Source organism: Falco naumanni, chromosome 6, assembly GCF_017639655.2.
Source record: "Falco naumanni isolate bFalNau1 chromosome 6, bFalNau1.pat, whole genome shotgun sequence".
Lineage (NCBI taxonomy): Eukaryota > Metazoa > Chordata > Aves > Falconiformes > Falconidae > Falco > Falco naumanni.
Genome location: NC_054059.1, coordinates 19,222,542 through 19,244,285, shown reverse-complemented (window position 1 = coordinate 19,244,285; position 21,744 = coordinate 19,222,542). Strand labels below are relative to the sequence as shown.

Sequence of the window (21,744 nt, the reverse complement as noted above, 5' to 3'; positions counted from 1 at the left end):
ACTCTCTTTTCTCCTGATTCTTCCTCTCTCTACTTCTCCCTCAGCTCCTCCCTCTTCATTGGTTCTCAACCACTTCACTTAACCAGCCACAGCTGCACTTTATCTCCATCGGCCAACCCACGGCCCCTGAAGCCAGCCCACAGTTGTATATTATCAGTGCTAATTAACCCAGCTTCATTCTTCTACATGGCCCAAGAAAAATAAACACTGTGCTTGTTTGATTGAGGTTAAGATACTCCTGTTACACCATTGTTTTGTTGTGTGTGCCTACTTTGTGAGAACTTAAACTTAGAATGAGATACTCTGCAAAGTGTGAGAGTTAATGCTGTTCATTTCAAAGCTGTCCCTGTGCAACCCCTTCTTAGAGAAACTTTCTCAGAAATAATTGTTCAAAGCAAGTTTTCAGAGGAATCCAGAACAAACAGTTGTCTGCTAGATCACACCTTGAGTAAAGTTCTCCTACAGCAAAACTATCTGCTGAATAATAGCAAGAATTAAATCGAGTAGTTACTTCCTTGCTTGAAAAAGCAAGCAGGGGCATGATCTATGCTTAAACTAATGTTTATCCGAGTATGCTAGCACAGTTGGGATCATATGTGCTAAGCTATAGCATTTAAGGCTGAAAGAGGTGAAGATATTTTTCTCTTGCCAGAAAGGATAACGTTTCCATTCCATCTTCTCTTGGATGATGTTTCCAGGCCTGAGATCCAATGGTTCTGCTGCAGTGTAGAAATTGGTCTGAAATAGCAGTAGTTGTAGGGCAAGCAACATAAATGAATTGCAACCTGCAGCATAACCAGAAAATTGTCCCCAGTTCTGCATTAGAAGTGATGCCTATAGCTAGGTACTGCATGGGTCAATGTCAGAGCTGGACGCTGAGTTATACAACTATGCTATTTCGAAATTTCCATTGGACATCAAAGTTACATTAACTTTCTTGGATGCCAGTGCCACATTGGGAGATGGTATATGGTTGATTATCCACCATGTCCTTCAGCTCCTCCTCCTCTGAGTTCCTGCTTCTCCCCTCAGTGGGAATTTAGGGAAAGGGAATTTAGCTACAGTAAATGCAAATGTATCTTGTTTATTCATTCCCAGTATGCATACTGATACTTTTTCTTCCTTGAACCCGCTTCAACCGATTCTTCCAATCATTTGCACCATTTAAAAGCAGGTTATTGTAAAGTAACCGTTAAAGTCAGATACTTCACTAGCTGACGATTAGTTTTCCTTCTTTTGAAAAACTATAGGAAGTGGACATTTAAAGGCTATGTATTGAGATAGCCCAATCACATTTTTTCCCCTTGACACAGACACAACATTAAGACTTGGATTTAATTTCACATGAAACCAGAAGTTTTCCAACAGCTTTTAGTTGTTCTTCCCCCAGCTTCTAAACCATGCACTTTTTGCAGGGCTGTGGAACACCATGCAATCACAGATAACATCAATGGCAGATCTTATTTTGCAGCGAAAAGTTAAAAACTAACCATTGCTTTCCAGAAAGTTTTCTGTTTACAGAAGTAGTTTAACATTTACATGCCAGTCACCTCTTGAATACGTGCATTAATCTTTTACTAAAGATCAATAAACCTCTGCCTCAAATATTTTTGTGTAAAAATAATTAATTTGGAACAAATCAGTTGGCTTGTGTCTAACTGGCCTGTCATGCTCACTGCAAATTGTGTCACTGAGGCACACAGGTGATTCTCTGGGTGTGCAAGTACGCAATTAATTCTAGATGTATCTAAGCTACTATAATAAATTCAAGAAGAGTAATACTGTTACAGTACAGGGCTCTCTCCCTCAGGTCCTTCCTGTAGAGGTTGTACTTCGCTGCTATGTAGCTGAGGACGGCTCTAGTCTGCACCATCTTCACCCCCATCAACCACCATGGGCACTTGCTGAAACAGCAGGCATCCACCTATAGGGAAAAACACACGTTATTCTATGGGATCTAGTAACTCCACGTCAGATTTCTTGCTGTCTTCAGATCATTACTTTTATGGTTAGCTTGCTGTAGGTAGTCATTATATTAAACTGGAGTTCTTCCATGCAAACAATAAATTACAGTGGTGCAGACAAATTAAACTGCAGAACACAATTATTTTGGATTAGTTGAAGTTGCAGTCAGTCAGTTGAAGTAGCAGTCACTGAAGTTGCAGTCAGGACAACCTACAGCAACTTTTATGCTGAAATTGAAACAATACAGTGAAGACAATCACACTAAACACCAACTGAGTAAAAAGTGTCTAATTCTAAATACATTAAAAAAAAATCTGTTCCATTATTTAGAACACAGTTGAAGCAAATATCATATTCCCAAATTCCTCTCTTATAACCAGTATCTTAAGCTAAATCAGGACATTCAGTGAAGGTTTAAAGATATGTTTTTTCCAAGCTCCTGAAGCCCAGGGTAAGTTTGTGGCACCAGATGGGACACGTAAACAAATGGAGAACAGAACAAACCAGAGGCATGGGAAACTCTCTGGGTTGGAAAGACATTCAATTTTCAATTGCATCTGTCCACATATAGGAAAAAAAGCAGCATCTGCAGCTGTTAACAGCTCTCAGTCTTACTCCCCTCTCTGCTGTGTGGAAAGAAAGTCACACACAGTCTTCCAAGTCTTCTCTTCACGTGTCTTCTCTGAGACTAAGTCTGGTCACACTTGAGGTTTCATGCGGACTCACCTTACAGGAGCTTCTCATACTGTTCTTGGGTTTCCAAAAACTCTTTTTCAAACTGAAAAAAGGGAATGACGAAGAAGAGGAAATGAGTGTTTTTTTTCACATTTCTAGAACAGATAAACTTTTAAAGCATCGTAAAAGGGAGAGAATATATATCATGATTCCTTCCATTCCAGATATGGCTCTAAGGGAGAAAGTACGAAGGGCAGAAGCACTGGCCAAACCTCTTGGACTGGGCTGCTAAAGGCAACCCTAGCAGAAAAACAGGCCAAAAGAACTGGAGTGAGGATGGCTTGTTTGGTATTGAACAGGTAATTTAATGTGAAACAGTCAACAATACAGACTAGGCTGTCCTTAAAATGCTTTCTAGTATGTGAAAAAAAGACCTCAGTTGTGGGATATTTTGATTTGGGAGCTAGACAGGAACAAATTCTTAGGAAGTTAAAACAAAACTTTTACAAAATAATGTAAATAAACTTCCAGCAGGAAGTTTAGCATAGAAGCATGTTTAGGATACCTGAAGATGAATTATCCACTAAATGAGAAACAAAAAGGTACAGAATGGCCTGTAATCAGAATGATGTAGTTATATTTGATATGGATGACAATGGCTGGTCCAATCACTGATACTTATGGAGGAACTGAGTTCAAGAATAAGACACCAAAATTAGATGTCTACATGTACGTGTTTGCATGTGCCATTCATGTCTATAGGCAATGTAGGCCACGGAGGCTAGAAAATGATTGAGCTTACCAATTTCTAGACACCTAGCTATGGAGTCCCAAGGAACCTTCCTCAGTTAACCTCTCTCAGAACATCTGCACAACCTATGTTAATTATTAAGAATTGCTATATTAGGGAAACCCCAGAAGATCGGGCATAATAATACAATGCCAATGTCCAACTATAGTAAGAGTGATCACAGAATCTGAAATACAGAACCTGAGTTTCTTCTGGTGAAAAGCCAGGAAAAGATTATCTCAAGGAAAAATGTAATAATTAGCAGCTATCAACAGGTGGGGATTTTTTAATTTAAAAAAAAAAAAAGAGAGAGAGGGAATTAAAACATAGGAACAAATGATGCAGGGAAGTAGCCAGTTATATCTTCTGTAAGGCCTTCAAATAAGGACTAGTGATCTTTTTGAAAAACTCTTATTCCTTGGCTCACAAAAGGGGTAACTGTATGAAGCGCACCAGTCTATTGCATAAAAGAGGACACTCAGAGCAGCTACTAGTCCTTTCCATCCTCAAACTGAATTATCAGTTGATCACCAAGATAGATGACAAATGAATAAATAAATTATATCCCATTAAAAAAAAATATTTTAAAGTGGTGTCTTGCTTCTCTGGTTTACCCAAATGTATTTCTTCCTGCTCTAAAATTTTTAATTTCCTTACACATGTGGGCCACTTCACCCTGTTAAGCTTCATCTAAATGATGCAAGTAAGACAAAAATATATTTCATGCTATAGCTTACTATGGAGGATGCAGCCAGTGGAGGTAAAAATAAAATAAAAATCTGTGTGAGCGTCCAACTGAAAACAGAAAGACTAGAGAAAACATATTTGTTGCTGTTTTATTTGGCGCAGATAATACTTGTTATGCAGGAACACATCTATCATTCAGCTCAACAGCTCTGGGTCAGTAATCGAACGCTTAATTAAGCATTGCACATTCTTGCATTAAGCAAGAAACTGGATTACAGTGTCATTGCTCAGAAGACATGTAACTTGAGGCCATACTTTTGTGTGCCTAAGAGTGTTTAATTACACTGAATAGCCAATGCTCATTTACTATTGTATCTTGGGATACCTTTTCATTTTTGGTTAGTAAGCTGTGATCTGCCTCAAAGACAAGCTTACCAATGTGCAACTTAAAGTAAAAAACACTAAACCAAACCTCAACGCCAACTGCAGCTAACAACCAACGAACTGACTTCGTCTTGCCTCTTCCATCAAAGTAGTAAAGTTTTGGTTTTCCAGCCATGACTTCAAACTTCCTAGAAGTGTTATAAAAGATAATGTTATAATGACACAAAAATCTGATGGCAGCTGGGATAAAGGTTCACAGGTCACTCGTGGTAAAAATTTAAGTCTATGTCTGACAAAACACTTCAGTAAAGTTTCAGTCTACACTGATTTGGTTTTATGCTGCACATAAAGTCACAGTATTTCATAGTGTTTTCATACCCCTGAAAGTCAGGAAAAGTAAGTATCAAGTTGCTAAGTAGGAGATAACAGAAAAAAATAGTCACCCCTAAGGAAGTCCTTAAAACTTTTAGAAGATATAAGTTTTAGCACTAGAGTTACTCAATCAGCACTGAAAGCCAAGTTTTGATCAAAAGGGAGAAGAGGAAGTTACAAATCTGGCAGCCCTTATATCAAAGAATGCCAAAAGTATCTAAACATTAACTCTATGCATACTGAGTTGAAGTATGGGAACCTATTTTCAAAGCCTCTCACTTTTCTTTCCAGCTGGGGTGATCCAGGGTATGTGATACAGAATCGGCAGAAGCTTCCTTCAAAAGAATGAGCAGTTTTGTCTGTAATAATCCAGATTAAAATATGAAAATTCAGACTGTTACACTACTTCTACTGGTTGCATTTCTCTCTAGTAATAAACCTGTTGCTAAGCAAAACTTTTATAGACTTTTCAGTTAACCAAATACACCATGCTTTGCAAGCAACATTTTAGTTCTTGAATGGCTTAATAAACAAGGCTATTAATTGTTATTTTTTGAATAGACTAGTGTTTAGGTCTCAGCAGGAATTGGGTCCACTGTAGAGCCATAAACCAAAGGAGCATTAAATTTAATCATACTGGTATTTCATATGCAGAACTCTGTAATAGCAACTCCTTGCTGCAACTGAGAGCTGTTTTCTCTCTGTGGGGAGATTTCTTGTCACTCCAATCCACAGTTCAAGAACTGGAAAACAGGCTGTTGGCATGCAAACAATAATCTGCAGTCCCCGATGTTGCAAGAGCTCCTTCATAAACAGAAGGAAAAAGTGACCTTTGAAAGACCTTGAGCACATGAGGCAAGCAATCAACTTGTTAGCCAATAGGCCTGAAAACAACAGAAAATACAAGACTGCATCTGGCCATGGGAATTCAAAGGGGCCAGGCTATTTGGCCCTTCATGTCTGCTTAGTGGCCTCCATTTCTTCTTGGGTAAGTCACTGGGAACTAAAACATTGCTGAGTAGTATCTATACTGCTAACAAATTTAGCAGTGCATGAGAAACAGGAAAAAAGGACTACAGGAAAGTATTGGTGTGAACTGCAAGTAAGAACAGAACGAAACAGGAGTTGCTTGTAATACAACCAAATTGACAGAAGAAAAAAGAAACTAAAGGTTATTTTTCATATGAAGATTAAAAATTTAAATGAACAAAAGTCACTTTTCTTCAGCGCACCTTCCTAAGACATGCTCCTAGCAGGCCAACTGACACGTCACAGGAGATCAGCAAGTTGCTTTTGCCAAGCACACACCAAGGCAGCAGAGACAAACAGAAAGTACAGACATGGTGGATGTTTATCTTGTAAATACAGGGGGATCAGCAAACTTTGAAGACAGCTGTAGCATTCTGGTTCCTAAGACTCAGCCTGCCATGCAATATTGGAATAGAAAGTCCAATGTGTTAACTGAAATCTGATGGAAAGACAGCAGCCCCCTCTTGGGATGGGCAAAGAGCTGCTTCTTTCCCAGCTCTTCTTGCCAGAAGGAGAGAAAACGGCAATTTGCAGTAAGGAGCTGCTATTGCAGGTAGGCTGCTGGCCATTCCCCTCAGCCTGGTATCTCATCAGCAGAAGGACTTTGGGAAGAAAGGATCTGAATTTACACCTTTGTTGTGATTTATGAAGGCCGCCTGGGCTAACAGGGGGAAAGAGGGAACATGAGTATCTGTGCAAGAAGTCATTGCTGCCACCCTAGCCACACAGACCACAAGAACATTGGTGAAGAGGGCCTGGAGACCAGCTGTGCCTGGCACATCCTGCAGATCCAAGACTCCAGGACCCGACTGTCACTGCTTGCCTTCAGCCGCCCTGTTCCACCCCCTCCCACGGAACACCAGCCACCGGGGGAAAGCCCCCCGCTCAGCTACGACAGGCAGTAACCTCCCGGGCCATCGGCTACAACCCTGCCCATTCGCGGCAAGTTCTGTGTAGACACGGGATGAAGCGCGGCTCATGCTATTAGAGGGGGAAGCTGCCATGCTGGTGGTCGTGGGGTGAGGGCCTGAAGGCCAAAGCAGAAGAAAGGAGCTCCCACGGGATGGGAAGCGCTGCAGTAAGCGCTCCTTGCACAAGTGCTCCTTAAGCCCAGGGCAGGCAGCCTGTGGCCAGGGAGGTTCTCCCTGATCAGCCACCCCACTGCCAGCCCGGCCCCCCATGCCACCAGAGCCAAGCGAGCCAGGGGACACCAGGGTGGTGATAGGAAAAGAGAAGTCACAGAAACCCACGGTATTCACATCGAGTATTAATAAATAAATAAATGAAAACCTAAAAGCAAGCGAACATACACGGCTTTTAACGAGCGAGCCAGCAGCGGTTCCCGCCGCGGGGCGGCCACCCCCTGAGGGAAGGAGCCGGGCCCAGCCGGGCCGGAGGCCGGCACACACCCACCTGCCCGCTCACACAGCCAGGGCACCGCCTCCAGCGGGACAGCCGCCAATAGCAAGAGTTAATTTTGCATATTTCGCAAAGTCTTCTGGGAGAAACATGAAACAAAAAATGTCAACAATAATCGGATTTCAAACTATTTTAGACCGAAACTGCTTATAGTATAAGAGGTGGCTGCATGGCGTGGGTCAAAGAATTGTCAGTCTCGACTTGTCGCCATGACCTTAAGAAATTTTAGATTCTGACCCTTATATAGCGTTTGGGGCTAGCTCATATTCTGGATGTGAGGGCGATCTGGCTGCGACATCTGTCACCCCATTGATCGCCAGGGTTGATTCGGCTGATCTGGCTGGCTAGGCGGGTGTCCCCTTCCTCCCTCACCGCTCCATGTGCGTCCCTCCCGAAGCTGCGCGCTCGGTCGAAGAGGACGACCTTCCCCGATAGAGACGTACCGTTCATCGGTCAAGGGTATACGGTAGCTGCGCTCCCCTGCTAGAACCTCCAAACAAGCTCAAGGTCCATTTGTAGGAGAACGTAGGGTAGTCAAGCTTCCAAGACTGCAGACACATCCAAGTGAGGCACTGCATGGGGCAGTCTGCCATTGTTTTGTGAGCCGCACCCACGGAAATGACCCCGTTTCTAACGTTCTTTACGGTTCTTTACGGCACTGCGGGGCGCGAGGGTGGGCAGTGCATGCAATGTGGAAGTCTTAATCTAATTAAAAAAGCCAAACTGAAGTGCTTCTATTAAAACTGGTTAAAAGCAGGACTCTTGTCTGTCAGTATTTCTTCAAGAGTAACTTTATTCTGGGCAGGAGACGTGACAGAGAAGGAACGAAACCAAACATTTATACATATTCGAACAAAACCACTGAATAAACAAAAGCCATTATTTCTTTACTCAACTCTGACAATTCCACCCTCTCCTTCCACATATGTACAAAAATGTTCTTTTAGTATTTGTTTTCCTCCTCACATTATGGCAACCTACTCACATCAACATAGAAGTGGGTTTTCTGGCTTGGTTTGGGGTTTTTTTGGGGTTTTTTTGGGTTTTTTTTCTAACATCATGGCACTTACACAATTCTTTTACAAAAATCTGGATTACAGAGCTGAATGAGTCCACTGCCAGGCTCCTTTACTTCCAACAGTCATTATTACACATTATGCATAAGCCTGAGAAAATGTAAACAGTAGGATTCTAAAAACATTTTGCATAAAGATGCTGCTAAATATTAAAGCACAAAGTAGCAGGTTACATAGGATAAATTCTCAGATAGCGCTGCTTGTCCAGATTTCAGTATGAGACCTACATCTTTTCCATATCTATATTGCACACACAGACAGCACAGTAAAATACATAGCTCAGTCAACTCAGACCTTACTCGAAAATGATTTTTTCCAACTTCATTATGAATTTTCTTGAGTAAAGGCTACAAGTGCTGCCATTATACTTTGCTAATTTTCTGTCCCACCAAGTTAAACCTAGCAGAAGTAATTCTGATTATCAATATTATTAGCTTTTTTTCCAAAATAAAGGCTTTAATTTGGGAGAGGAGGAGATAAGCCAAAATAAAAAAAGCACTACTACTTTTTCCAGCCTGTTTGCTGGACTGACCAAACCCTGAATGCTATTGTCAAGAAAATCTCTGCAGGGCTGATAAAGGTTCAGAGATTACAGGCCAGGCTCAGATTCATCCTGTATCACTTTAAACACATGGAGTAGCCCCCATCCTTAGGGCAGAGATCCAGGCATCTCAAGAGGGTTACTAAGTTCTCAGGTGAACCAAATTTCTCTCGAGATGGTTCTCACTCACCACTGGTTTAAAGAGTTAGCTCACAACAAAGGAGCTGATGCTTAGGTGCCTGCAGCTAGGTAGGATGAATACAAGCCTCAGCAGCCTGTTCTTGCGACTTGTTCATCTCCTGCTTCCAGTAGTAGAAATTCAGTGTATGCAACAGTTAAATTGCCTACTTAGGTCTAGGAAAACTTAGGACAGGTTCAGGGTGTTCCCCTCTTGAGACGAATTATTCAGTGATAAAATAAATTAAATGATATCTAGACATAAATACAGATATTTATTTCCACCAAGAGAAGCAACTTACTTTCCAGTTCTAACACAAATTACATATTTCCCTTTCCATTTACCCAAAGGCACCATCAGTGTGTGCCATAGAAATCAAATGGCTGCTTTAATTTACTGCTATGCATTGGCATCACTGCTTTGGAAGCAGTTAGGTATGGTTTGGAGTCTACTTGCTATGAACAAATAACGGAGTAGCTTGACACATTAACACATCCTTGGCATATGTAAGTCTTACATGCGTACTTTTTTTAATGCATAGACCCTTTTGCTCCCTTTTTGACTCGTACTGTCTGTCTCACTGTGGACCGAGCCCATAACAGCAAACAGTGAGCAGTGCTCCTCACGGTTCCCCCCCCGTAGCACTGAGCCAGCAGCCTACTCTAGGGTACAGTTTCCTCGAAGTCCCACAGGTTCTCTACAGGAGTACTGAAAAGGCCAGCGTGCATTACCAGTCTCCAGTCCACCGTGGCTGCCCCTTGTGGGGTGCCGGCAGATCCCACGGAGAGGGTCTCACTAACACACTGTCATTCAGCTCCTTTCAAATGGCTGGATGCTGAGAACCATACCTGTTCGGATCCCTTTAGACTAGGTTTAAGTCTGACAAATATACAATTTGCCTGATCTGTTCATAAAATGAGCTCAGACAGGTGAGCATTTCTGTACGCTTCTGCAGGAAGATGCGTTTTTACGCACAGTTTAACTTTGGTCGTGCTGTTCCAAAACACAACTATAAAAGGTGTTCTCCCACAGAACTGTTCTTTCTTCTGTGGAAGGATGTGCAGGAACATCCAAATTCTGGCTGTGATCTAAACTAATCTTTTGCTGACGGCTGGACTCTGGCATTCCTTTCCAGAGCAGCATTAAACCAGGCAATGCGGCGATTTTCTCTTCCCTACAACCTGATAAATAATTTTCTCTCATAAACTGAGTTAAACTGCTCTTTAAACAGCTGTATCAGTTTCTGTGAAATCAACTACAATTTTAGAATGTTTTTTAGCAGGACCAGGTAAGGTTCCATTTTTTGCAGTAGAGCCTGGAGGACTAATTTACAGAAGCTGACATACTCTTCACATTGTAAGTGAAGATGTATTGAAGAGAAGAACTATCTTAAACTGACTAATTTCCTTTGGATTTTTTTTTCCCCACAAGTGATTTAAAGCAGTTGTGAAAATTAAGTCAGCTGCATAGATATTGTTTCCTTAAACTCTGCTGCTGGTATATCACTAATACTTTGTTACTCTGAAACCAGCTTTATAATTGTTAATACTGTCTTAAATATGTCTTCAGATCTTATATTCCCAACAAGAAAAAAAGAAGAAACAATCTGATTTTTCTCCTTATAAATCATCAGAACATTTAAATGAATTTAACAGAGGTAGGTCCACATTCTATTTCATAGTGAACAATGCCAAGAAGCAACTCTGAAGCAGGACAAAAGAGCGCTGTGTCAGAACACAGATCTACAGAAGGGTTTTCACCCTTCACCAAACAAGGAGATTCCCCAAATTTGGTTAAAGCCCAAGAATGGAGCTGGAACGCTGGAAGCAGTCCAAAAAATCCTTTAAAGGCAAAATAAATGAAAAATAAGAAGCCCCCTCCCCCGACCTTCAGCAGTCTCTGAGTGCAAATGAGAGTTTAGACTGTTAGTCACTCATTCCTTTGATGTCAGTACAAAGCAAATGAGTACACGACAACAGAAGCATGGCATCAAGATGTGGCATCGCTGAAATTATACAGCCTTATTTAGCACATAACTTCAGAAAATGTCTAATGAATGCCCCTTCCTCAGTACTTCTCTTCCACTGCAATATTGCACCACTTTGCTTTTTTTTATCCACTTTTATAAAAAAATTGATTCTAATAAAGGAAAAGTTCAATTTTTAAAAAGTTCATTATAAAAATTTATCATATAAAAATGCCAAACCCCCTAAGCCATATATACAAAATGTATCAGATTTATGAAAATAACCGGACCCAATTATATAACAAAACAATTTATACAAAAAGGTACAAGACTGCATTCAAATTAATACAAATAAAAGTAAAAAACCCTTCAAAATGACTCATTCATAGAAGATCTGTTTCTTTCAAATTTACAGGTATATAAATCAGTATCAAATTGTCTCATGTTAACAACCATTTAACGGGAAACACGCACTGGTTCAGAGAGTATTTCCACACGTCACCGGTGAGCACCATACTTTGCAGACCAGTCAACACGCCCATGGATTGGCTGAGCTGGTGGGGGGAGAGGCATTAACCTTGGTGTGCTTTTTGTAGGCGAGTTGAACGACGGCCGCCCAAGATGCGCTCTTACTGACTTCAGAGAAGAATAATCTAAAGGACAAAAGAAAATGCCATAACAGTTCAGTGAGTAGCTGTTCATATTGAGCAATAAGTGGATGCAGGTCCAGATCCTTAGTTCTTCAGGATATAAGCCTCCTTTTTTAATAGAATTTGTTGATGTGAAACAATAGTGGATCCAATCCCTAAAACCTTATCAGACAAGGAGTATTTATATCATGGATCTCACAAATGTGAATTCTGTGCCAGCTCTCACAGCAACCTCTAGGTCCCACTGAAATATGCTGTGGATAAACCCACGTATTTCATAAACAAAGTAGAAATAAACCAAATCCTTCTCCCTATGGAGTTCTGCAAGATTACAAACTGTAGTTCCAGTCAGTCAAATATTTACAAACAAAGTAAAGCAAAGATAAATAGTTCAGTGCTGCATATATACAGCATTACCAGAGTAATGAGCAAGGGACCAAGACAACTTTGGTACTATACTTACTAGAAGATGGATCCACAACTGGTGCTAACTGAACCCTCTGCCCAGCAGAGCCTACTTCCTTCTTCAGAAATGAAGGGATATAACCACTAGTTAGACCACTTGATCCTAAGGGCCCTGAAAGAAATGGCAAGGAACACCTGAGCTCAACACAATGGATCTCCCATACTATCAACAGATGACAAAGGTGTGCTCAAGATCAAGCCTCATCACAGACTGATGAAAACGAGAACTTCATTGAAGACACTAGAAATCCACAGATCCTATATATACCTGCATTCATCAGACTGTCATCATCAGACTGCATTTAAAGATGAAAGGGAAAAAGGGTACAAATTGTACTACTAGAAGGGCAATTTCTGTTCTCCCTAACATCTCAGCTTTTTCAAGGTTTCTCAGAGCTTTCTGAACTTAGGAGTTCAGCTGGAATTGTCTTGTTTGACTTTCAGCAGCTGGGTCCTATGGATATACTCACTCCTGATTTCTACGCAGTGAGTCTGGGGCTCTGGTGCCACTCAAAGCTCTTACTGAAGCCAGTAAGAACCCAGCTTAACTGGGATAGATTCATGTTCCAAATTCATAAAGTCAACTAAAAAATTTGTCCCTAAGATGAGCAGGAACAGATTTGACCAACCTGTAGGATAAGCCATAGAAATTGGAACAAAAATAGGTATAAATAAAACAGTGCAGATGGACACTATAAACAAGTTAGCATGCACAGATCAGATCCACTGCATGTATGCCTGTAACATACTAGAACACTAGAGCAGTGCCAAAGCATATTGTGGGAAATGATGGTTGCAAGTTAAAAAGGGAAAATCTAATGATATATGATGCTGCTACAGAAGAAGCAAAAACTTGTAAAAGAGCCAGGAAGGCAACTTGTGCTATGTATATAAAGGCTCTCAGGTAGTTTAGCCATTTACAACATCCTCCCACCTTCACTCTTCAAAGAACAATTTTCTGATTAAATCACATCCAAAATTTTAAGTTTTTTTCTTTATTTAAACCAGTTTCTAAAGGCCCAAAACGTTTCTGTTGAATCTTGGACCAAAGAAACATATGCAAAACAAGTACTGCACTGCAGAACTGTATCACATGAAAACCTGAAGGCAAGAGTTAGACAGGAAATACATAGACACAATCTTAAAACATCAATATGTTTATCTGGTAAAATCTAATGTAAAAATCTACAATGAAATAACAGGGATTAAACACCTGAAATACCAAATGCCCCAAAAACATGAAGAGGAAGAGTTTTGCTTTTCGCCTTAGTTTTTCAAAGCTACAATTATATCCCTATTTTAAACAGCATCAATTAAAAGACATGATAACAGATGACTGATTTGCTTTATTCACATAACAAGACTGGTGTATATGGCTAGTTTAATTTAGACCAGCTTCCTCCTCCATGACAGCCATTTATGCACCAGCTGGGCTAAAATAACACGGAAACCTGAAAATAGGACTTACACAAACAGATGAAGGAAACTGAAGGCAAGATGAAGTATTTCAGGTCAAACAGACCTAAGCTGTCCAACCTTCTACGCATATTGTACTCCAAACCAGACTTTTGGGGATTCATTAGAAGAAATGTCTAAACCAGACTTTTGGGGATTCATTAGAAGAAATGTCTATGTTTCAGTTTAAGGTAGTCTCCAAATCCAAGGAACAGTGCTCATAACGTATTTTGACAGAAAGACCAGGCATGGTAGCAAGTATCTTTGGAGCTGACAATGTATCAGAAATGGGCGGCCCTGAAAAATAGCTGTCTGGAATTACGGGAACATCACCTAAGCACAGCTTCTTACCTGAATTCATCCTGTTAATACTTCCTCCCAAACCAGATGCTTTCCCAGGCAAACCAGAACTAGGCCAGGGATTAGACAGAACAGACTCTTTGTTTGAAGTGGAGACTATGGTATTCCTTGTGCTTACTCCTATTGCAAAACCACAAAAATTACCATGCTGAAATCTCTGTTGTTACTCAGGCTTGCATTCATTCCATCTGATGCACAATCTTAGAGCAGATGTTCAATTCAGCGAACTTAACTAGAACCTTCTCACTCTTAACACGCCTCTGGGTTACTTCCCATCCGCTCATATGGGAACACTATGACTTGACATAGGCCCTAATACTGCAAAGATAACAGTGTGAGTAGTTCTGCTAGCATCAATGGCTGCTGATATCAAGGGACAAGACCCTTACACTAAGGCCATAAATATTCTCAAGTTGTAGAAGGTAAACCTTGCTATGTAAATGAAATTATGCTTTGCATCAAACGCAGCATTTTACAGCTTTAACCTAACAGTGACAAGAAAACTTGAGAGTAAATAACAGTAGATTACATTTGTCGTAGTACTGGACTCTTCTTTGGTGTATCTACTGAAACCACAGACTGTGGCAGGGTACCTAACGTGCAAGGATGCACTCACAATTTATGGTAAAGCAAAAGTAGGCTTGGGATCACGTGTTTTACAACCTCCTCCAGTAATACAACTTTTAGCTACCAAAACTCTTACATAAGTGATCCAATTTGAAAGTCATTGCAATTAATTGTTTCAGGAAAAAAGACTGATTTTACAATCATGATACCTTCTTGTTTACTTAATTTATTTTGAAGTATGAGTACTACAAGTGAAGGAACAGCTAACACTTCCTTTATAAACAGAAATGATGAAAGAGGATACATTCATATTCAGCTCATTTTAAATACAGGCAGACATGTTGCCCACCTCCCGTACTCATCCTGCCTCAGCACTGGTCTCAGTATAGCAGAAGTTGACATGAAGACTGGCAGGCAATTCCTCTATAGAGACATGGATTTGCATTCTACTTAACTCCAAGCTACAGCAGAGCATACTCCCACTATCAGTTAGCTTCTGTTCATAATATTATATACTCATGAGGTAAACATAGGGCACTTTCTTTCCCAGTCTAAAAGACCAGTCTTATCCTTCTTAGGGAAACAGGGAATACTTTGGCATATTTTCTAACACACTTCAAAGAATAAGAGTATCCAGCAGGAAGAAGTACCATGAATCCTGCCCCCTTCTTGTAAGCAGAATTTATCTCAGTTGCTAGAATGTAGTTTGTATCATTGCCATCTACATTAGCAAAGCTCTTGCTCTCCTCATTTTCTTTAAGCAGTAGCCCCACTCCACAAGCTCAAAGGATAAAGCCTCGTGTACCAATGACTATTTCATATTGCTGTTGGAATTACAGGAAGAAAAAGAAATAAGTATTTTTTACTAACCAGGCAGATACCTAGAATGTCTCAAGTAGTGTTGCTTTGCTGCAGAAACTCGCAAGGTGGGAGTGTCCTGCCGTGGAAAGGTCACATGGGAAGGTGCACTGCTGCCAGAGCCTACAGCATCAACAGGCTTCAGGTCCAAAATGCTTTCAAATCTGTAACCCCAAAATTGCTACACTTAGTCCAATCCTTATAGCATATGTTTAGCCACAGGCCTTCCCATCTCCAGGAATCATTTCCTCATACTGTGTTTGCTACAGCATAAACATACAGACAACAGGGAATATTTTCAGCCTGAAGACATGTAAGTGCCCCTGAAAATCAGATTCACACCTCTTGTTCCCTTATAAATACATTTTAAAGGTTTTATAAATCACTTGTTTTTTCTCTACTGTGTATGATCCATGGAAACTGCAGCTTAGAGTCACCAAAACTAGTTTATATGCATGGAATATGTCAAAATGGTTCATATGTGAAATAAAAGTAGATACTCAAAAGATCAACTTGGGAAGACTTAAGCTAAACATAATTTTCAGTGGGGAAGAAATGAACAAGGAATTGTAATAGAAGGGTGCACTGCCCATCAAAAAATGTCTTGCAATTCAAAGGTCAGCATCCAACAAGCAGCCAAGGCAAAGCAGGAAAGAGACAAGCTGCATGTCCTTCACTTGCTTGGATATATGTTTCTGGATCCATAGAAAGCATAAAGAGCAACATGATGAGAGAAGTGAAGCCTAAGGAAATAAGACCAAACAGCACATGGACATAAAAGAAACAACTTACCTACAAAGAGTTTCATTGCTCTGCCTCTTCTTGTTTTTCAAGTCCACCCTGGTGATGGAAGAGCTGAAATCAAGGTCTTCCAAGTCATCCCAGTCTTCAGAACTCTTCACTGTTCTAGCAAGATGTCCCCATCTTCGCCTAGTTTTTGGTTTAAGTTCACCATTTATATTCTCAGTCCCAGCAGATGTTTTCTGTTATAAAGGTTGAAAAGAAACAAAACCATGCACCGACACCATAAACCAGGTGACAGAAACAAAGAAGACTTTTTTTCCTGTCTCAAAGAGTAATCGTGGTAGTAGTGCTCTAACAGCAGAATCCTAATTTTTCACTAAACGTGCTAAGAACACAACCTGTAGCCTGTAGACACTACTACCTATCTTCTGCATTTCATCTTATAATAAAGTAACTTGCACTGACAGAATAAATTTCTCAGGTCTCAATTCTAATTCTATTTATATTTCACTATACAAACTCCCAACCAATTAGCTCATGCTCAGTTTTTATTCCCTGACCCATCTTGGGAGTACAAAATGGCATACATGTTCCTGTTTCCACAAGCCTGTGCCTAGACATTTACGAAATCTATTTTTCTTGCAGGACAGCACAGGTACAAATTTGTGTCTCTTCAGCCACTTAAAGTATCAGTACATTTCAACCTTGTGTGACTCTGTATGTGGCCAGTACAGACCCTATTTAAGACCAATGTCTTAGCAGCAGCATTCACACTCTCTGCTCTTGTAATCTATCTCATGAATACCGCCTCCTTGTACTATCAACAGAAATGGTAGGTTTTTAAGCTGAAAGAAGAAACTGTTGTTTTCCACGGCCAGTGTAGAAGCCCAAAGGGACTACTATTCCCAGTCACACAAACTGGATGCCTTTAAATGGGTGAAGGCAGAATCCCCCCTCTCCCTCATTTCAATACTGTTTAGCTTAATACTTTTCTCTCTGGCATCGATCTCATTAATATTCTGACCACTGTACATCCTTTCTGCCCGTATGAAATCACAGTAACATCCTTTAAGTGCTGCTTTACAACAAAGGGAAGAATAAAATGGCTTTGAAATGAGAAATCAACTTGCTTGTTTTATAGCAACTGGATTTAGATTTCAACAGAGTTAATTCCACTTTCTAGCAGGAAGTTATAGCTATTCTTTATTCCCATTTCCTGTCGTTTTAGTAAGTATAAGAACCTTGAAAGAGAACAAGAAAAAGAAACACAATCAAGGAAAAATCAGGAAGTGTATCTTATGCTAGATGGACCTTTACCTGCTGAGGAACCTTATTGTGAATTGCAGGCAGAAGAACCTGGTTAGACTTGTCCTCCTGTAAGTAGTTACTGTGCTCAGCCCCAGAGTTGTCTGTCCTATACGGGTACACCAGGAGCTGAGAAGACTGGCTTTGTTGAAAAGGCCTTGATGAAATGCGAGTGTGAGGTTTCAGAGGTGGCTGTGCTGGGGGGACAGGTTTAATATGCAGAGATGATTTATTATGCAGTTCCTTTTGTTTCCCCAGTTCCTGAATGCCCAGAGCATGCCCAACCTGGAAGTACGGATATCGAAGTGCCTAAAACATAATGAAGATGTTAGGATCCAACTTAGAAAAATGCAAGTTTTTAACTTACCCTAGCCCTATGTGACAGTGCAAATTTAACTTTCTCTGGGGTGTGAAAAAGCAGAAGACCTGTCTCTCAACACCAGATTCTACTGAGCACAATCCAATTCAGAATAATGCTGCAATAGTAGAAAAGTTTCAACAGATATCAACTTACCAGGACTTAGTACCGAAGTTAGTATTTTTTGCTTTTCAACACCTTTGAGAGTTTTCCATCTATTTTAACTGCTTTAATTAGCTTTAAAGCTTTTTATTACAATTGGTACTGAAGGCCTGATATAATCACAAAGGTTCAGCTATGGTCCTACCGAACTAAAGACAAATTTGAACCCAGGATCACATCTGTTTTTCAGAAAGTGCCCTGCTCATTTCATTAGTTGGGTACTACCACTACAGTACTGGTATCTGCAATCAGTGGCTACCATCATCAACAACAACTGGACCATTGTACATGCAACACATATGCTATGCTTACATACAGGATGGTGGGACATATCTACAGAGCAAATGATCTGAGATTGCCCTGCATAAGCTAGCTTTTTACCCAGCCAACAGTGGGCTGGATGAACAGACAGTGAGGTGGACTGAAATCTGGCTGAACGGCCAGGCCCAGAGGGTGCTGAGCAAAGGAACAAAGTCCGGTTGGAGGCCAGTAGGTACCAGTGTACCCCAGAGGTCAATACTGGGGCAAATGCTGTTCAACATCCCAATTAATTATGTCAATGGTGGTGCAGAGTGCACCCTCGGGAAGTTTACTAATGACACAAAATGGGAAGGAATGGCTGATATACCAGAGGGTTGTGCTGCCATCCAAAGGGATGTTGACAGGCTGGAGAAATGCGCAGACAGGATTGCGTTGACCATCAAAGTCAACAAGGGTAAATACCATGACCTGCACCTGGAGAGAAACAACCCCATGCACCAGTAGATGCTGGGGTCAACCATCTGGAAAGCAGTTTTGCTGAAAAGGACCTGACAGACACCAAACTGGACATGAGCTATCAATATGCCCCTGCAGCAAATAAAGCTAATGGTATCCTGGGCTGCATTATAGTGGGAGTGTTGCCAGCAGCTCATCCCCTCTGCTCAGCACTGGTGAGGCCACACCTGGAGCTGTGTCCAGTTTTGGGCTCAGGAGAAAGAGACGGACGTAATGGACAGAGTCCAGAAAAGGGCCACAAAGATGATTAAGGAACTGGAACATGTCATGTATGAGGAAAGACTAACAGACTGGGACTGTTCAGCTGGAAGAGAAGGTTCACGGGGACCTTACCAAAGGATACAAATACCCAAACAGAAGGTGCAAATAAGATGGAGCAAGGCTCTTTTCAGTGGTGCCCAGTGATAGGACCAGAGGCAATGAGTACAAACTGAAACACAGGATGTTCTCTCTGAACATGAGGAAACACTTTTTTACTGTGAGGGTGACAGAACACTGTCACTTGTTGCCTAGGGCAGTGGGGCTGGACCAGATGACCTCCAGAGGCTTCTTCCAACCTCAGCTATTCCGTGATTCTGCGGTTCGCCCCAACAACAATGAAAGAACAGCATCACAGCCTTCAGCCATACATCCTACCTTCACTCTGCTGCTGTTCACAGTGACTGGACTATACCTAATTCAGGTATACTTATACACACTGCAGCCACAGATTTGATCATTGATCACACACCCCATGCAGTTGATGCTGTATGCAAAACACTGATTACTCTCTTTTAATTACTCCCCTTTGTCTTTCAAATTATTCTTGGCTTCTGCTCTTCTCCCTTCTAAGAAATGCACCCCTGAGCAACTGTTAAATGACTGTCTATAAAAGGTGTCTTGCAGTGAAAGGAAGTGTCATATGCAGGTGTGAGAAAAAGAAAACAAAACCAAACCTGACTAGCTGTTGGCCGCTTTTTGGGGTCCCACTGCAGCATGTCTCTCATGAGCTGCACCGCTTCACTGCTAGCATTAGGTATGAGAGTTTTTAAGTTGTTAGGTACACACTGAGGCCAGCGAAAATTCATGGAGGCTGAAAGCTGGTAGCCTTCAGGCCAGTCATTCTGGAAGAATGAGATTTCCAGTCACAAATAAAGTTCAGTGGTAAAATATCACAATGCCTAAGTACACTACCATATATTTTCCTATCAGTAATAGACAGCTTACTGTAATACTATATATAGTATATAATATATACAATATAAATATATAATATATATAATACTGTAATAGACTATATTAAAGATTTCAGTAGAAATTTTCACATAAAACCTCTGGTGAGAGATTAGTCTTGCTTTAAATCCAGCCAAGTCAAAGGCACAAATGGAATCAGGAAACAGGAGTCTTGCTATGATTCCAGTTTCTAGCCTCTTAAACCATAAGTTTATACACAATGTGCAAGAGATAATGAAATTTCCACCTAATGAAATCACAGTCTAAGGACTTAGGTGTTCAGGGGTCCATTTCTCCTCCATATGTCAGGCTTTATAGCATAAATACATAATGCTTATTTCACAGAAATTAAGTTTTAGTTTAGTTTACTATATCTGAGATCAATACCATACAATAGCAGTAAGTGTGAAAATTGATTATTTTTATGCTTACTGCTATTGTGCCATTCTGTATTGTAGAACAGCTCTAGTACTATTGCAGTGTGGAATGTTACTTTAGCTACCTTCTTTGGTGTCCCCAAGACTTGGCAAATTTTGAATATAGTATCAATTTCACTGGCGCCTGGAAAGAGAGGCCTCAGTGTGTAAACTTCTGCCATTATACAACCAACAGCCCAAATATCTATTGGAGAGCTATAGCTGGTGGATCGCAGAAGGACTTCAGGAGCCCTGTACCTGTAAGAGAGGAAAAAAAAAAAAGCTAAACATATCTCAACAATCAACACAATTCAAGCAGACATACATGAAACCATTCAGTTCTTCGCTCTTTGCTGTTGAGAGCAAACACCTCTTAAAAAGTTCCTATCCTCTCTTATCCTATACATAAGACAACTTTTTTTTTTCTAGAATGAAGAATTAAAACCTACATACGCTTTTATAAGCTTTCTTACACTCTTCTGACATGCAGCAATCCCAGCACGTCCCATTGGCCTTACCAGGCTCCTTTTTTGTTCCTGTGCTGCTGTCATCTGTAAACTGTCTTGTACTAACTGAAACTCTTCAAATTATGCTAAGCTTAAATAATTTTTTTATAAAAAGGAGGCACCAAAAGTGGTATTACATCCAGCACAAATACAGTACTTTACTTCTTTAAAGGTTCGATTATAAGTTTCACACAACATAGGTGAATACCAGCACTTACCATCTTGTGGATACATAATCGGTATAAGGAGGTCTAGATCGGATTTCTCGGGCTAAGCCAAAGTCTGCTATTTTCACAAGTTCTGGTCCCATGCAAAGGAGATTTTCAGGTTTCAAGTCTCTGTGAAAGAACCCTAAAATTCAAATGAAATATTGATGTGCGTTGCAATGCCACCCCAAGCTGTAGCCTTTATTTTCGACCTGGATTCTTTTGCTTTAGTCTTTATTGCTGAAGTTTGAATAGCACAACACAGAGTGCAAAGTTTTTTATGATCAACAGAGCTAGTCAATATAATGGTTATTCAGTCAGACTGTGAAGAACAGTATATGGAAGTTGACTATCTTATAAAAATTCAGAGTATTCAGTCAGATAGCTCCCTTTTAAGTGATGCTTCTTTAACATAAAAAAAATACACCACTTTAATTTTAATTTCATTCTAATTGTATTGGAAACTGCAATGAAGACATCAAAAAAATTACTTTAGAAGTTCCTTTAAACAGAATACAAATTAAAATGAGGCAATTTTTTTTGCACCTTGAAACCTCTTTTTAAATCTGAGAACATAATAATCTGCAAGCACTCAGTTACCCATTGTCCTGTCAGAGGATC

The 21,744-nt window shown here is 40.5% G+C and overlaps 2 protein-coding genes across 6 annotated transcripts in view; both read right to left on the bottom strand.

The window, feature by feature from the left end:
• The window catches only part of LOC121090258 (glutathione S-transferase 3-like), a 31,141-nt gene extending 17,129 nt beyond the window's left edge, over positions 1–14,012 (bottom strand). Inside the window, exon 1 of the mRNA XM_040598605.1 lies at positions 13,996–14,012. The gene's annotated coding sequence lies outside the window, so the exon portion shown is untranslated. The remainder of the gene's footprint in view (positions 1–13,995) is intronic.
• The window catches only part of CILK1 (ciliogenesis associated kinase 1), a 26,017-nt gene continuing 12,369 nt past the window's right edge, over positions 8,097–21,744 (bottom strand). For 4 of the 5 annotated variants that reach the window (XM_040598599.1, XM_040598598.1, XM_040598600.1 and 1 more), the window contains 9 exons: positions 21,136–21,268; positions 20,498–20,669; positions 19,719–19,886; positions 17,499–17,795; positions 16,230–16,420; positions 15,450–15,601; positions 14,004–14,132; positions 12,196–12,309; positions 8,097–11,735 (listed from right to left, as the gene is read on the bottom strand). In XM_040598599.1, the coding sequence (XP_040454533.1) occupies positions 11,581–11,735; positions 12,196–12,309; positions 14,004–14,132; positions 15,450–15,601; positions 16,230–16,420; positions 17,499–17,795; positions 19,719–19,886; positions 20,498–20,669; positions 21,136–21,268 (1,511 nt within the window). In that variant the 3' untranslated portion in view covers positions 8,097–11,580. The remainder of the gene's footprint in view (positions 11,736–12,195; positions 12,310–14,003; positions 14,133–15,449; positions 15,602–16,229; positions 16,421–17,498; positions 17,796–19,718; positions 19,887–20,497; positions 20,670–21,135; positions 21,269–21,744) is intronic. The other variant, XM_040598602.1, reaches the window with a different exon arrangement.